We start from the raw sequence: 18,129 nt of genomic DNA on the forward strand, positions 1-18,129 counted from the left end.
CTACTACTTAAGCCATGCCTCCAGTCTGGCATTTTGCTTGTTACTTGGAAATGGAGTCCAACAGACTTTTCTGCCTGAGCTGGCTTTGAATCTTGATCCTCCAGATCTCAGACTCTCAGGTGTGAGACACTGGCACCTGGTCCCCTAAATCTCTAAAGAAAGCAGTAGAGAATAAGAAGGTGGTATCTTAAAAACCATGAAGAGAATATGAAATAATTGGATTATGTTAGGAACCAGTCATGAGGGTATTAGAATAAAGAAAGAGCAGAAAATGACCTCAGTAGATCAGATCAACTCTAATGGAGAGTTGAAGCAGAACGCCATGGAGACCTGAGGAGAGTCAGGAGATACCAGGCGCAATGGCAGCAGGGGTGGAGGGGCCTAAGCAGGGTCATGGTTAGGGGGCAGAGTCACAGGGAGCTCCAGGGTTCAAAGAGTCTCCCAAGTTTTATGGTGCAGGTCTGGCAAGTCAGGGAATCTATTCTTTAAGTCCCCTGCCCCATCTGCTTGGAGGAATTCAGGTGTCTATCACCTGGGGGTAGGGGTGGGGAATTTCATATTTAGATTAAGATTCAGGGCTGGAGAAAGAATTTGGGGAAGATTTCCTGAGGAAAGGGGAGTCAGTGGGCCAAGCCATGGGAGCCATACTGAATTATGAGAACAAAGCAGATGCCCATCAGATTCTACTTGCATGGTAGGCTTGAAACTTTCCTGGATTATCAGTGATGGCTTTCTAGTTCATGGTCATTTTTCAACACTTAGGTTCCTTAAATGCTGAATTGTTAACTCTTCCTTTGACATTCTTGCACATTTGGTTTCTGAATTCTGATTTTCTCTTTATTCTCCTTTCACTTCTCCAACCTCTTTAGATTGCTTTCCACCTGTAAAATGATACTTTCCTCCATGATGTGTGTCCCTGAGTCCAGGTTAGGCCTCTGCTACATCTCCTGAACCTTCCTCTTGTTTCAGGATAGTTAATAGTTCACTGTGGCTGGCTTCCCGCCCCCCATGCCCCCCCCCCCAGGGCCTGATCTCTTCATTGGGGTACTGTTTATCTAGATGTCCTTTATTTTGTGCCAGTCTTGGGGCTTGAACTCAGCGCCTGGCCTCTTTTGCTCAAAGATACAGCTCTACCACTTGAGCCATAGGTCCATTTAGATCTTTTTGCTAGTTAATTGGAGATAGGAGTCCCATGGATTTTCCTCTCCAAGAGGACTTTAAACCCTAATCCTTAGATCTCAACCTCCTGAGTAGCTAGGATTACAGGTGTGAGCACCTGGCTTTCCCATCAGCTTTAAATGAAATAATCTAAAAGTAGAGTTTATCTCACCTTGCCCAACCGGTCTGCCTGTGCCGCTGTTTCTCGTGCTCTAGTGAAACCCTTCAGTGTCCTTGATCCTTTCTCTTTGTACCTCATGATGCCTCTGTCTATTCCCAGTGTCACCCAGGCTCTAGGGAACTCCCTTGCCCCACTGCGTCCCCCACATCCCTTGGGGGCAGACCCTCATTTGTTCTAAGTGGACAGTAACCAATTCATGTAGCATGAAAGAGAACACACATTGCATAAGGTGTATTGGACTCCACTACATTCTCAGAGCTCTTGATTTTTGCCTCTAGTCTCTTGACTGTTCTTCCCAAAGCTTAGGCTCCTTTATTTAAGTGTTTAAAGAGCTGGAGTAATGGTTCAAGTGGCAGACCACCAACAGTACTTCTCCTCTCCCCCCACCAAAAAAAAAAAAATCTTGCCAGGCATGGGCAATGCTAGAGACTCAGAAGGCTGAGATCTGAGGATCATGGTTTCAAACCAACCTGGGTAGCAAAGGCTCAGAGACTCTTATCTCTAGTTAAGTACTCCAAAAAAGCCAGAAGTGGAACTATGTCTCAAACGATAGAGCACTAGCTTTGAGAAAAATAGCTCAGCACCAGCTCCTAGGACCTGAGTTCAAGCTCCAGATCCAGCACCAAAAAAAAAAAAAATCTTGTTTATAGTCGGCTGAGGTAGCACATGCTTGTAATCTCAGCAGAACTCTCCAGAAGATGAGGCAGGAAGATTGTAGGTTCAAGTTCAGCCTGGGCCATCTAGTAAGTTTCTGGCCAACCAGAGCAAGATCTAGTCTCAAAAACAAACAAGCAAACAAAAGCCTTTTATTGCTGGGCACCTGTAACCCTAGCTACCCAGGAGGCTGAGATCTGGAGTATTTGTAGTTCAAAGCCAACTGGGCCAAGAAAGTCCAGGAGATTCTTATCTTCAATTAACAACCAGAAAAGGCCAGAAGTGGAGCTGTAGTTCAAGTGGTAGAGTAGTAGTTTTGAGATAAAAAAGCTCAGGGACAGCACTACCCAGGCCCGGAATTCAAGCGCCAGGAATGGCACAAACACTTTTATTTTACCTTTGAATAATGTCGTCACTTAAATGTGACATTTAAGTGATTGTTGTCTTTCAGCTGCTTATTTAGTCTGACAGGATCATATCTATATTGCAAGCTGTAATGAACAGTCTTCAGACATTTTTGTTTGTGCTGCAACTTAAAAACACGAACTCAAATCAAGACTTCAGCTGTCACAGAATTTCCCTTAAAAACTAAACTCTTAGAGGAAGCTTAGGGAACTCTACAAGCTTAAAGGAAAGAAAAAAATTGAAGGAAAGTGGGGAAACACCAGAAGAGGCATGTTTACCTACTAAGTCCTGGGTGTACCCCCGTATTTGTATTCTTGTGATGTGTGTCATGCGTAGGTCCCTCATTAATCTTTATTGCGTGACAGCTGGATGACAGTTTAACTTGATTTGTTCATTACTATAACCAGATACTCAAGGCAGGTTACTTTATACTGTAAAGAGGCTGCTTCAGCTCACAGTTCCAGAGGTTCAAGGGCATAGCATCGGCAGCCTAGCTCTGGCAAGGACCATAAGGGGAAGCAGCCATGTGAGAGGGAAATCACTCAGAAGGCAAAAACAGATTCAGGGGTCTGTTCAAGGGCTTTCTAACAACCCATTCTCTCAGACAGCTAACTCAGCACCTGAGGGAATTACCTTAATCCCTTATGAGGACACACCCCAATGCCCTGAGGTCCCCTCATGGGCTTCTCAACTTAAAGGGCCACCATTTGCCTGTCACATCAGCAAGCAGAGGCCTAAACTTCCAGCCTATGAACCCCTAGGTTCTAGCACCTACCTCGGGTATTTCTCATGACAAGGATCTCATTACATGTGGACAGAAATCTTGCATTAGGGAATCTCAGGGAATCTCTGGTGCCACCCCAGTGCAAGTCATGTAGGTCATGTGCCCATAGCGACAGCCAAAACTGAATCTTTAATTCAGTACATCAGGCACTGGTGGCTGACGCCTTGTAATCCTAGCTATTCAGGAGAATAAGCTCTGTGGATCCCAGTTCAATGCCAATCTGGGCAGGAAAGACCAAGAGACTCTTATCTTCAATTAACAAGCAAAAAGCTGGATGTAGAGGTATGGTTCAAATGGTAGAGCAGCAGCCTTGAGTGGAAAAGTCAAGTGAGAGTTGAAGAACATGAGTTCCAAGCTCTGGTACATATACACACACACTATATGTATATGTGATCTATCAGGATGAAGTCCCTTAGTACAAGTAACCTGTTAGGCTTGGACACCAGTGGAAGGGGAAAGTAAATGCCGAGGGTAAAGGAGGGTGAATGTGGTCCAATGACCTTTTTTGCATATATGCAAATTGAACCATGAATCCTGTTCACATTGTCTTAAGAAGTGTCCGGGAGGGAATACAGGAGGGTGGCAGAAGCGGGGAGGTTGGTAGAGTGTACTCTATGCTTATAAGGAAATGTCACAACGAAACCTATCACAAACAGCTAATGTATACGAGTAAAAATCTTTGAAAATCTCTGTACACTCAGACTTGATAGTGTTTGGAAATCACGATGATAGTCTTTCATACAGAAAAACTAACATGCAAGATCTAGATTTCCCTACAGTGCACACAGGGAAAAACAGGATTTGGAGAGAATTAAAAAGATGTTTGCCAGCATGAAATGCCCACTGACCTCAAATCCAAATCATGGAATAAGAGAAATGAAACTGGCCAAAGGTAAAATCGATGGCTCTGCACTCTTAGTGCATGATTCATGATACAACCCAGCCGCATGTTGAGTTATTTATGTGGGCAGAGTATCACATTATTGGCTCTCCCCACACCTCCTCCTCCCCTCTTTCTTGCTGACACACAGAAACTCTTTAGGTAATCATCGATGTCTTTATTATTTTGTTTTTGTCTTGATGCCAGTTCTGGGGCTTGAACACAAGACCTCTTGCTCTTGCCTAGCTTTTTCTGCTTAATGCTGCTCTACCCTTGAGCTACATCTCCACTTGTGGGTTTTTACTGGTTAATTGGAGATAACAGTCTCATAGACTTTCCCCCAGGCTATCTTAGAACTGTGATCCTTAGATCGCAGCCTCCTGAGTATCTAGAAGTACATAAATGAGCCATCAGTGCCCAGCTTTCCTAGTTATTTCCAGGGTAGGGTCCCATTTTCTACTCTGCACATGCCTGAGCCAAGATCTGCCTCCTTCAGGCTTCCAGTTTTCTCTGGAAAGAACATGCTGCCAGGCCCAGCTTCCCATTCATGGAGACATAGTATGTATGCTCAGGCTTCCCTGGTACCATTATTTTCCCAATATCAGCCTACCATGCAGCTGGGACTGAAAGGAGTGTACCACTGTGCCCAGATGTAGGTCAAGAAAGGGGCTCACAAACTATTCCACTTGGGCTAGCCTTGAACTGCGATCCTCCCATTCTCAGTCTCCCAGGATTACGAGTGTAAGCCACCTGTACCAAGCCATACTTAACTTCTTTCTCTTTCTTCTTTTTCTTTTCTCTATTTTTTTTTTGGGGGGGGGGTCTGGTCGTGGGCCTGAACTCTGGGCCTGGGTGCTGCTGTCCCTGCGCTCTTCAGCTCAAGGCTAGCTCTCTACCACTTGAGCCACAGCACCACTTCCAGCTTTTTTTTTTTTTTCCTGCTTATGTGGTGCTGAGGAATTGAACTCAGGGCCTCATGCATGCAAGGCAAGCGCTCTACCACTGAGCCACCTTCCCAGCCCACTTTTCTCTATTTTCTTTTTTTTTTTTTTTTTTGTCGGTCGTGGGGCTTGAACTCTGGGCCTGGGCGCTGTCCCTCAGCTCTTCAGCTTAAGGCGAGTGCTCTACCACTTGAGCTACAGCGCCACTTCCGGTTTTCTGGTGGTTTATTGGAGATAGGAGTCTCATGGTCTCTCCTGCCCGGGCTGGCTTTGAACCGCGATCCTCAGATCTCAGCCTCCTGAGTAGCTAGGATTACAGGCGTGAGCCACCAGCGCCCGGCACTTTTCTCTATTTTCTTACCTCCTTCTTTTCTTCATTCCCTCCTTCCTTCGCTTCCTTTCTCCTTCTCTCCCTCCTCTCTTTTTCCTTTGTTCCTTCCTTTCTCTCCCTCCCTCCCTTCTCTCTCCCTCCCTTCTTCCCTCCCTCCCTCCTTCTATCCCCCACTCTCTTTCTTTCTTTCCCTTCCTTCCTTCCTTCCTTCCTTCCTTCCTTCCTTCCTTTCTTCTTTTCCTTCCTTCCTTCCTTCCTTCCTTCCTTCCTTCCTTCCTTCCTTCCTTCTTTCTTTCTTTCTTTCTTTTTTCCTTTCTTCCTTCCTTGTGTGCTGCTCCTGGGGCTTGAACTCAGGTCCTGGGCACTGTCTCTGAGCTTATTTGCTAAAGGCTAGTCCTCTACCACTTGAGCCACACCTCCACTTCTGGCTTTTTATGGTGATTAATTGGATATTTTTTCTCCCAGGCTGGCTTGGAACCACCATCCTTAGGTCTGAGCCTCCTGAGTAGCTAGGAGAAAGGCACAAAGAACTGGTGCCTGGCTCATTTTCAGTTTTTGAAAGAATCTCGCCATTGGTTGTTGAGTAACCTTTTAATTTCTAATTTATCCATGTAGTTCTGATATTTGCAAATATTTTCATTTAGCAGCTTTCTGGATTCTTTTCCCACCTAGCTTTCTTATTCCTGTCTTTCTTCTTCTTAATGTTTGTTCTGATCAGCCCCCCCTCCCTCCCCTGCACTGCTGTAAACAATCCACAAGGTTTTAGTAATCCTGTGGGTGCGAGTTAACACAGGTTTGTGTGCCTTGAAAGGCTTGGACCAATAGAGCCCATAAAGAAAGCAAAACACAGTCCAGAAAGCAGTGGAGCCACTGCTACCTCTGTGTTCGTAGTGCGGCATTCTGCGCTCTCCAGCCAGCTGTGCAGCAAGGAGCAGAATGGGTCCTGCTTGCTCTTTGTTAATTATTGTACAGTGTTGACAGACTTTATCATGTCCATGCACCATGTCTTGGCTAAGGTATTTATTTATTTATTTAACTTATTCTGTGTGTGTTGGTGAGTATTGGGGTTTGAACTCCAGGCCTCACACTCTTGGTTAGGCTTTTCCTCTCAATGCTGACACTCTACTACTTGAGTTACACCTTACACTCCTGGCTTTTTTAATTGGAGATAAGAATCTCAGGGATTTGTCTGCCTAGGCTGGCTTCAAACCTTGATCCTCAGAGCTCAGCCTCCTGAGTAGCTAGGATTACAGGCATGAGCCACCAGTGCCCTGTAGCCAAATAATTTCAGTCGATGGTTGGAATGTTCCTGTATATTTCACTTATTGACTCATGGACGTACTTATTGTGAAGAATGTTAACAGTTATTTCACTTTTTCACTAACTTTGACAATGGATGACACGGACAGCACATATAGAAGCTGAATTGTTTTAATACTCACTTGCTCTGTGTATGCTTAGACTTGCTGGCAAATACTTGTAACCTAATTCCTAACATAGCCACTCATTGTTAGATTAATTGCCTCTTATTCTTCTTTTGCATGAATACTGGAGAAATGTTTTGGGCGGGGCAGTAGTGATAACCAGTGTTTGAACCCTGCACCTTGTGCTTGCTAGACAAGTGCTCTGCCACTTCAGCCATGACCCTAGTCCTTTATGCTTTAGTTATTTTTCATGTTGGGTCTCACATTTGTACACAGGCTGGCTTGGACCACGATCCTCCTACTTCTACTCAGTAGCTGGATAACAAGTGCCCACTCAACTATTATGTTGAGACTGGGTTTTGCTGTTTGCTCGGGTTGTTCTTCTTGATCTCTGCCTTCTTAGTAAGTGGGATTATAAGCATGAGCCACTACACCCAGCCTGGCTAATGGTTTTGTCATGAATCAGTGCTTTCCAGCTTTATTCATGTGTGTAATAGACAGTAATGGTATAAATAAGGGACACTGAAGAGCCTAGTGGCTTAAAGGTTAAGAGGGACCTGTACCCTCCTTCATGGGTGAGCCTTGTGTATACAGTAGGAAGCTGGGGTATGATATATTGTAGCCATCCTGCACTCCTGATTTCGGTAGCATCTTCAGAAGACATTAAGAATTTCAGTGATCATCAGGATTCTGTTTATACACTACAAAATTGCAGTGTTCCCTTCCTCAGCAACATGAATGCAGAATAGGAAAAGAGGAAGAAACTGGAGGGGCATTGACTGGATGGGTGACTTAAGCCTCTCTGTTGTTCTGCTTCTAAATGCTCCAGCTCTGCGAGCCTTGTTCTCCATCTTCTGTACACGCATCACTGTCTCCTATGCTTACAACAACCAGATGCCCTTATGTAGATCGGCTTCGGAGCACTTTCAAAATATTTAAATGCAGCCAGACACTGGTGGCTGGCTCATGTCTGTAATCTTAGCTACTCAGGAGGCTGAGATTGGAGGATCATGGTTTCAAGACAGCCCAGCCAGGAAAGTCCATGAGACTCTAATCTTCAATTAACCACCAAAAAGTCAGAAGTGGTGGATTAGCTGAAGTGATCGAATGCCAGTCTTGAGCTCAAAAGTCAAGTGAGAACACGAGGTCGTGAGTTCAAGCTCCAGTACTGGTGTGCATACACACACAATAAGACAGGACATCTCATATAGAGAAATACGTTGTTAGCTCTAAGAACAAAAGATAAATATACCTGTGTGCCAGTGCCTCATACTTCTAATCATGACCTAAAGGATCACATTTTAAAGCCAGTCTGAACAGAAACATCTGAGAAACTTCATCTTCCAAGTTACCAGCAAAAAGTTAGTCTGGAGGTGTGTGGTTCGTGTGATAGAGTGCCAGCTGAGCAAGCAAGCCGAGCAAGTGTGAAGTCCTGAGTTCAGATGTATGGGTCCAAAAGTGAAAACAACTTGTTGCTGTGTGGCAGGTGTCCAACTGCAGACCAATGTGAGTGCTTTGTGAGAATTTGGGCTCCGAGCTGGTGGTGTTATATTCTCACCTAGCAAACCCTTTCCTCTTCCAACCCTCCTTCCACAGAGTAACCTGATCCACTACCTGGGGCTGAGCCATCATCTGATTGCCCTGAATTTCATCATCATTTCTTTTGGCAAGAAAAATGCGCTGTCATCTGCCCAGGTGAAGGTGAGGGACACTGCCTTTGATGGCGTGGAAGTCCGGGTGTTTGAAGGGTCACCAAAGCCGGAGGAGCCCCTGAGACGGAGCATCGTATACATCCACGGAGGAGGCTGGGCCTTGGCCAGTGCCAGTACGTCCCTGCCAGCTTCACCTGGTTTGCTTTGGGGGTGGCACTGGGTAGATCAAATGGGCAGGAAGAGACGGTTCATTTGGTGCTCAGTGAGTGTCCACTTATCTTAATTGCCCAGGCCACCAATGATAACACCTCTTTATCAATCTTTAAAGGGTCCCATTTTATTTTTTATATTTATGTATGTATGTATTTAGTGTTGGTCCTGAGGCTTGAACTCGGGATCTGGGGCACTATCCCTGAGCGGTTTTGCAGAGGGCAAACTCTCTACAATTTGAGCCACAGTTCCACTGTTTTTTTTTGTTTTTGTTTTTGTTTTTGCTGGTTAATTGGAGAGAAGAGTTTCATGGACTTTCCTGCTTAAACTGGCTTTGAACCTTGATCTTCAGATCTCAGCCCCCTGAGTAGCTAGGATTATAGGTATGAGTCATCAGCGCCCAACCTGGTTTGTTTCTTAATACAGACTTTTGAAAATGCTTCCTGTGATCCAAATTATAGCCTTATTTGTTAAGTGTCCATAAGAGTGTCTTTCTTCCAAGCAAAGTCAGGTCTCACTGAGTGTGAGATAATTCACTTCACTTCTCTTGTCCTGACATCTACATACTACAAGAGCTACCCCCTGATACACATTAGCAACATTTGTATCAGCCTATGATACCAAAAATTAAAATGTACAACTATACAACTATTAAAAAGAGATACTCTTCTACTCAGGAGTCTGAGACCTATGTATTGTGGTTGTAAGCCAGTCCGGGCAGGAAACTCCATGAGACTCTTCTACTCTACTACTCAGAAAAAGCCAGAAATGGTGCTGTGGCTCAAGTGGTAGAATACCAGCCTTGAGCAGAAGACGCTCAGGGACAGTGCCCAGGCCCAGAGTTCAGGCTGGCAAAAAATAAAAATAAAAAAAGACATTCTTGCCAAGTTGAAGGATATTTTCTTTGGAGCTGAATCCGTTTCCTGAGTAGAATGGAATCAAAATGGCAGGTTACCAAACAAAACACCCTCAGGCATAAAACCTGTTTCATATGATTTTTTTTTTTTTGGCAGTATTGGGTTTGAACTCCAAGCCTCATGATTTTAAGTAGATACTCTCTACCACTTAAGCCATTCCTGTAGCCTTATGTAATTTTTTTGGAAGGGGGTGTCCTCAAAGTTGCTAATCACCACTGAACCTTGCCTCTAGCCCTGATTTTTCCTTGTTGTTTTCAAGTAAGGTCTCGTTCGCTGCTCAGGTGAATGTCTGAGTGTGGTCCATCTATGTAGATAAGGCTCTCTGGTAGTTAGGGTAATAGGCACATACCACCACACCCAGTCATTAGTTGAGGAGGGCTCTCTTGATTTCTATTTATTTATATTTTTTGCACTGAACCATGATTCTGATGATTTTAGCCTCCTAAGTAGCTGGGATCGCAGGAGCGAACCCTCAGCACTGGGCTCTTTTTCTTTTTCTTTGTCCTGGCCCTTGAACTCAGGGTTTGGGCCCTGTCCCTGAGATGCTTTTGCTCAAGCCTAGTACTCCACCACTTGAGCCACAGCTCCATTTCTGGTTTTAGGTGGTTAATTATATACGAGAGTCTCAAGAGTCTCCTTTCCAGGCTGGCTTCAAACCTTGATCCTCAGATCTAGACCTCCTGAGTAGCTAGAATTACAGGTATGAGCCACTGGTGCTGGCTCTAATTTTTTTTTTAATGGGGGTAAGATCTAAAAACATCACTTCTCATAGTAATTTCATTTTGTCAATTGTTTTGTTATTCTCTGATTCACATTTTCAGTAGATGTTCACTGAGTATGTAGATTTGCCACAGACTAAGCTGTTTCTGGGGTCTAGGACTTGGGGTGCAGAAGGCCAGAGTTGAAGCTGGGTGTTGCTGGCTCACGCTTATAATCCTAGTTACTCAGGAGGCTGAGATCTGAAGATTGTGGTTTGAAGCCAGCCTGGATAGAAAAGTCCCCAAGACTCTTCTCTCCAATTAACCAGCAAAAAGCTGGAAGTGGAATTGTAGCTCAGATGGTGGAGTTGCCAGTCTTAAATGACAAAGCCAAGTGAGGGCTTGAGGCCCTGAGTTCAAGCCCCAGTACTGGCACACACAAAAAAACCCAAACATATTGAAAGGAAACAAAATATGCCTTTCCAGTTAGTTATAAGACAGAAACCACATGTGATATTCACATGTGCACAGGTATTTATTTCAGTGAGATAATCCACACTTAGCAGACTTGAAGAAGGGATGGTGTTGAGTGAGCAGTTTGATAGAAGTTGCTCTTGTGTCTCTTTCAGAAATCAAGTACTACGACGAGCTGTGCATGGCGATGGCAGAGGACCTGAATGCTGTCATTGTCTCCATTGAGTAAGTCACCCATGCTAGGTGCACAAGTTTTGATAACAAAGGCATCTCGGTAACAGTGTAGTGATTCTATTTTACAGGGGTTGGAGTGCAAAATGCTCCATGTGCCCAGAAGTTACACAGCATCATCAAAAAAAAAGACTTCTAGTATAACCTAACTGAAATACATTTATTTATGTTTGCATATTTATTTACTTTCTTCCTTTTTTCTTTTCTTTTTCTTTTTTTTGAAAAAGGGTCTCACTCTGTAACCCAGACTAGCCTAGATCACACTGTGTAGCCAGTCTGGTCTCAAACTGAGATCCTCCTGGCTCAGCCTCCCGAGTGCTGGATTACAGGCATGTCCCACTTAACAAATGCCTCACCTTATATCATTATTACTAGTAGTGTGAATTAACATCGTCCTTTGGATTGAACCTATGGCCTCATATGTACTAGAAAGTTCACCGTTCTAAGTTGAGCTATAGTCGCAGCCTACCTTCTTTTTGTTGTTTTTGACCCAGGGCCTCACTGTGCAGCCCTGGTTGGTTTGGAGTTTGAGGTCCTCCTGCCTCAGCCTCCTGATTGCTGGGACTACAGGCATGTGCCATTTGTGGGCATTTGCAACCACACTTAACCTGTATGCCTGTGTGCCTGTGTGCCTATGTGCCTGTGTGCCTGTGTGCCTGTGTGCATGTGTGTGTTTGTGTGTGTGTGTGTGTGTGCATGCGCGTGTGTGTGTAGTACTAACACTTGAACTCAGGTCTTCATGGTCAAGGTTAGTGTTTTACCATTTCCATTTGAACCATGCCCTCACCTCTGGCTTTCTGCTGGTTAATTGGAGACAATAGTCTCTCATATTTGTCTTCAGTGGCTGGCTTGAAATCCTGATCCTCACATCTCACTTCCTGAGTAGGCAGGATTACGGTGGGAGCCACTGGTGGGTTTCAAAATTATTATAATTTTATCATTATCACATTCTGAAGATCAAACCCATGGCTTTATGCATACTAGAAAATCATTCTACCTTTGAGCCTACTTTCATTTTGTTTTTCTCTCTCTCTCTCTTTTTGTAGGGGGGGGTGGTCTCTGGGCTTGAACTCAGAGCCTGGGGGCTGTCCCTGAGCTTTTCACTCAAACTTAGAGCTCTACCACTTTGAGGCACAGCTCCACTTCCAGTTTTCTGATGGTTAAGTAGAGATAAGAATCTCACAGACTTTCCTACCCAATCTGGCTTTGAACTGTGATCCTCAGATCTCAGACTTCTGAGTAGCTAGAGTTACACGCATGAGCCACTGGTGTCTGACTATTTTTATTTTTGAGTTAGGGTCTTACTGTGTAACCAAGGCTGTCCTCAAACTCAAGAGTCTCACTCCTCAATCTCCCTAGGGCTGAGATTACAGGCATGCACTACCATATCTAGCCCTGCCTATTTATTTTGGCTTTACAAACTTTTGGGAGAGAAACAATACAAATACAGCTATCTTAACCATGTAAGTTTGATGTTAACTTTTTTTTAAAAAAAGTAAAAAGCAATAATGATATTAAAATAATCTCTCTTTAGATAAGGTTGGAAAAGCTATTTTCATTTAGTTCATTTACATGACTTGGACCTTAGAAAGTAGAAATGTGTTCAACAAACCTTAATGGTATAATTGTTAATAATGATAGTGTTTTGAATTGTCCCCACCATTTCTCTGCATGCTACTTTTCTAGGTGACTAAGAAGACTATGAATAAGAAATTCAGGCCAGGTGCTGGTGGCTGAAGCCTGTAGTATTACCTACTCAAGCGGCAGAGATCTGAGGATCCCAGTTCTATGCAGCCTGGGCAGAAAAATCTGAGAGACTCTATCTCCAGGTACCAGCAAAAAGCTAGAAGTGGAGCTCAAGTGGTAGAGCACTATTCTTGAATGGAAAAAGCCAAGTGAGATCTGGAGGCCCTGGGATAAATACCATATATATATATATATATATATATATATATATATATATATATATATATATATATATATATCCAGTGTGCTAGGTTCAATCCTCAGCATTGACAAAAAAAAATTCCTTGGTACAAACCTGTAGACTAATTTTTCAGTTTTGGTGACCAAATAATACAGTTGGGTGGAAAAGTGTTTTACTACTGCTTGGTTTTAGTACCTTTTTGTTTTCAAGGAAAACTTTTAAGTTAGCCTCTCTTTTTTGTTTAAATGGTATTTTTACTATCTTTAAGTAGTTGTACAAAGGAGTTGCCATTCAATCAATCAGTTTATAAGTGCAATGTGTCTCCATCAATGTCACTTTCACTATTTTCCCTAATCCCTCCCAGCCTCACCCCTCCCTTCAATTTCCTAGTTTCCTAGTTTTTCTCATTACATCTCTAAGGTGTTGCTTTGATTTAAAATATAAAACCAACACTTGGGTTGTTGGCCATTATGGTGCCCCAATTGAGATCACAACTTCATTTCTGTGTGTCTTTGCCAGTACTGGGGCTTGAACTCACAGCCTTGAGCTCTAGCTTAGCTTTTTTCCTCAAGGTTGGTGCTCTACCACTTGAGCTAGATTTCACTTCTGACTTGTTGCAAGTGATGTGGAGGTAAGATTTTCTTGGGATTTGTCTCCCCAGGCTAGCTTTGATCCTTGGTCCTCAGATCTTAGCTTCTTGAGCAGGTAGGAGTACAGCTGTGAGCCCTGGCTGACAAGAAGGCTTTGTTTTCTTGGTGCTGATTTTGGAGCTTGACCTCAAGGTTTTGCCTTCTTGCTTGGCTTTTCTGCTCAAGGCTGGTGTTTGCTGCTTGATCCACATCTCCACTTACAATGATTTGCTGGTTAATTGGCGACAAGAGTCTTGGACTTTTCTGCCCATGTGGCTTCTAGCTGCAATCCTCAGATCTCAGCCTCCGATTCCCTAGGATTATAGGCTTGAGCCACTAACACCTGACTAGAAGTTTTGTTTTTGTTTTTTGTTTTTTTAATTTCAAGACAACTAAAATTCCAAGGACTGATGTTATCATAATTTCCTTTTGGGCCCCATTTTTATAATATACCATCCAGATGTTTACCAATGGGGTGCTGTCATGAGGAGTAGTACATCATGGTACACAGGATGCCCGGCCCCTCACACAAGTCCCTTACAGTCATGAGGTTAGGAACCCTTCCTGGGTGTTTAGAATCAAAACAAGTAATCACCTTTTTGGGTTCCTAGCACCCACCTCGTTCAAGACTTCAAACATGCATGCTAAGTACGGACAGACTGACAGACAGAGTTGCCCTGGGGATCAGCTGAGCCATCCAGCTCTGAAAGGACTCAGATATTCTAGAACACTAGACAAATCTGCACAACTAGTGTGGTAGCCCATAGCACAAAAGCCAGGCCACACACCTATTGCCCAGTGTGTGTTTGTGATCCCTAGCACTTGTTCTTTTTTTTTTTCTCCACCAGGCAATTCAGGTTCGGCCTGGACACAGAGGGCATTATGACCTGTGCTCGAGTTGCGACACAGCCAGAGTCAGATGACTGTGTTTTCTCTCTCGGAAAGAATGTTGGGAGAGCTCATGTGGCAGCATATTTCCTCTCTGTAGCTTTTCTCTCTCACTTTGCTTCTATGAAGAACTATTAGACACATGTACATACACACACATGCACAGATATATGCGTGGGACTGGAGTTTGAATTCTAAGTCTCAAAGTTGCTAGACAGGTGCTCTGCCACTGGACCATGCCTACACCTTTTTGTGCTGGTTATTTTTTAAAGTTATTATTATTATAAAGGTGGTGAAATCTCGGCAGGTCTTACTTTATATTTGCTAACTTATTTTATACTCATAAACTTCAGTGAGAGTTATAAATATTTGTTCAATGAAGTACAGCATTAGAACCATAAGATAAAAAGAAGGATTAATATCTTTCTATAAAAGATAAAGTGCCATTTCTCAGCCTTGTGGCTAAGACCAAATGAAAAAGATAAAGTGCAAATAATAAAGTATGGGTATGTCGGATATTATTAAATTCTACAGGGGATTTACCTTGCTTTTCATTTATTTAATTTTTGGTTTGTGTTTGCTTATAATTTAATTTCTTTATTACATTTACAATCTATTGTGTGGCGGTGCCTTAAGACTTCTCTATGCCCGCCACCTGCCGGTTATGGCTGGCTGGGCATTGAAGGGAGCGTAAAGATTTTTGAACTTTAAAAAGTCATGTTCCTAATGTAGAGTCATGTTTCTAATGTAGCTTATGGCCCACCACATGCAAGAGTGCTGGTGTTAAGTCGCTCCTTACTGAGGAAACTAAGCAGTGAGACTCTGGCTGTCAGATCAGATGCACAATGCAGCAGTCTCAGCGCTCCCTAAGAACTGGTAGACAAAAGATACTCTGATAAACATAGAATGATAGCTGCCTAGCTGTCACTGTCCCATTCCCTTTGTCCTGCTCATCCTCAGAGTCAGGGGAGAATCTTCACTGATCACAGAGCCACAGCAGGTAGTTCAGAGGTAGAGTACTGCTCTAGCACACTGGGTTCTAGTCCCAGCATTAGAAGGAAGGGAGGGAAGAAGGAAGAAGGAAGGAAGGAAGGAAGGAAGGAAGGAAGGAAAGACTTGCTGAAAACATATCTTTTATACCATCATACTAATTACAAATAATTTACTGCTACAGAAAGAATAACTATAACTTCTAAAAAGTCGGTACTTTGCTTTGCTGCTATTAATTAAAAAGCCACTCCTTTTATACGTATTTACCATTTTCTTGGCCCTGATCTCTACTAACGCTAAAAAGCAAACCAGGCTTGGCTCTCTGTGGCTGCAGTGAAGTCCACATCACGTGCCTGAACACCATTCCCAGCTCCTGAAGCCTGGGCCCCCTCCCACCTGGGCCTACGTAGCTATCTTTAGCTTCTGGAACCACACCAGAGAGAGAGAGGAGGTTGGAAGGTCATGGCGCAGAGCCCGCTTCTGTGACCCCTGCCGGAGCGCTTGGCTCCCTCTTTGCCCTTGATGTTAAGGCCAAGATTTGCCTGGGAATGGGTGGAAGTGGTTTCCATAAACCCAAAGCCGGGGGGCCAGTCTTACCCAAGGCCTCTTCCATGTTAGGCAGGTGCTCTACACAGGAGCCACCCACACAGCCCCTGGAACTCTATCAGAAGCTTCACGTTGTTGAAACAGATCCTGATTCTAGCCCCACTCTCCTCCTAAGGACTTTGGCCTAGCTTCCCCTTTTCTGTTCATCCTTTCCCATGTGTTTCTTATTCAGCCAGCCAAGGCCTGTGCTGACTTCCAGTCTCCCCGGCTGAGTCCTTGGGGGTCAGAGCATCTCAAGGGACCAATGCTGAGGGTAGAAACAAGGAAGTCTTCCTTCAACCCGATGACATTTGAAGAATAAGGAAAACGGTCCAAATTCTGGGTTCTCTTGCAATCTTGCAGGCTTGTTGTTCTATTAATGGACTGAGAGGACTAAACAGCTTGTTCCTCTGGGGCTTTTTCAGATAAAAAACACAATGTGAATGTAATTTTGGTTGTTTTTTGGTGCTGATATGAGGATTTGAACTTAGGGCCTCACATTGTCCCTAAGCTTTTTTTTTTCATTCAAGGCTGGTGCTTTACCACTTGAACCATAGCTCCACTTCTGGCTTCTTGTTGGTTAATGGGAGATAAGAATCTCTTGGGTTTGTCTGTCCAATCTGGCTTTGACTTGAACCTTGATCCTCAGATCTCAGCCTCCTAAGTAGCTAGAATTACAGGTTTGCCAGCCCAGTGGTGTTTTCTGCAATTTGACTCCTATGTAGAATACTTGATGTTGGAAGAAATATGATAAGCTCTTCAGAGAGCTCATTTCCCTTACTGACTAACCCTGTCACACAGACAGAACCCAGTGACATTTATTCATTATTACATTGTGTATGGAAGGAGAGAGGGAGATACACTGCATGAACTGACACAGACATGTGCAGATGGGTATATGTGTGTTAGAAGCTTTAATTCGTGTCCCTGGTTTTTAAATAAAATGGTTAGCATCTTCTTCCAGAACTGTGCACACACACAGCCTTGAACACAAGCAGTAGAGGGCTAGTATGCTCTGTGTGCTTTCATTGGCTAACCCAGCCTGGAATTTCCTGATACAAACACAAACTTTGATTCTTCTTCTAGGCCAATTTTGGCTACTTTGAAGGGTCATGTGATACCATGGGACCTAAGAAATCGGTAGTTGACTTAGTATTTTCTCCAGTTGACAAAAATCGTGCTCCTCCTTTTTGAATAAAGTAAAATAATATTTCCAGCTTGAACAACCATAAGATGGGGGTTAGAATTTGGATTTTAATGGTGCCAGGAGGACTATAACATTGTCGATCTGTTTGGTTTTTATTTTGGTTGTCATGAATTTTGAACTCAGGGTCTCACATTTGCTAGGCAGGTACTCTACCACTTAAGCCACATCCTAGCTCTGTTTACATGTTCGCCCTGTTACCTGCAGGAATTATTAACTGACAAGTAGCTCTTACTTACTGATTGATTGATTGATTAAGTGGGGGGTTTGAACGTGAGGTCTTGTGCTTGCTAAGCAGGTCCTCTTCTACCTGAGCCACACCTCCAGTCCAACATACTCTATAAGATTGCCAGTTTCTCTTGATCCAAAGACGTGGAAACCTCTGAAACAGGACTGAAAAACTCAATGTAATTCATGTATAAAGCCTCTTATGGCTATCTTCCAAACTCAGGCAACTAGAAAAGCTGTTTACTAGAATACATGGGATATTAAAAGAAGTAAAATAGCCTTTTTTCTTAAAATTAGGAACTCAGTTTGGTAATACTGAAGTCCTCTAAAATGTTTGGGGGTGGGGAAGTGAGGGGGAAAGCAGGGGTAAGTCGAATCTTGTGAAATGTCGCCACCTAGTGGAATAAACCATGTACTCCTATTCCTGCCTATTAAAACTCATTTGGATGGTCAGTGGTACCACTGATGAAAAACTAAGATATAAAATAAAAAGTTTGTTTTATATTCTATATGACTGTAACTAAGGAATTCAATTTTTCCAGCTGTGGGGCTTGAACTCTGAGCCTGGGCACTGTCCCCAACTTCTTCAGCTGAAGGCTAGTTCTTGACTGCTTGAACTACAGCGCCACTTCCAGGAATTCAGTTTTTTGTTAGTGTATATTATAATGTGTAGGTAATGTACTTTGATCCTATCTCTCATAAGGGATTTTTAAAATTTCTAATGTCAAACATACTTAT

The 18,129-nt window shown here is 43.4% G+C and overlaps 1 protein-coding gene across 1 annotated transcript in view; it reads left to right on the forward strand.

Moving 5' to 3' along the window:
- Nceh1 (neutral cholesterol ester hydrolase 1) overlaps nucleotides 1-18,129 on the forward strand; it is a 57,855-nt gene that overhangs the window by 30,240 nt on the left and 9,486 nt on the right. The window contains exons 2-3 of the mRNA XM_069991885.1: nucleotides 8,355-8,583; nucleotides 10,865-10,934. Of these exons, the coding sequence (XP_069847986.1) occupies nucleotides 8,355-8,583; nucleotides 10,865-10,934 (299 nt within the window). The remainder of the gene's footprint in view (nucleotides 1-8,354; nucleotides 8,584-10,864; nucleotides 10,935-18,129) is intronic.

Source organism: Dipodomys merriami, unplaced genomic scaffold (genome assembly GCF_024711535.1).
Source record: "Dipodomys merriami isolate MVZ:Mamm:240054 unplaced genomic scaffold, mDipMer1.0.p SCAF_40, whole genome shotgun sequence".
Classification (NCBI taxonomy): Eukaryota; Metazoa; Chordata; class Mammalia; order Rodentia; family Heteromyidae; genus Dipodomys; species Dipodomys merriami.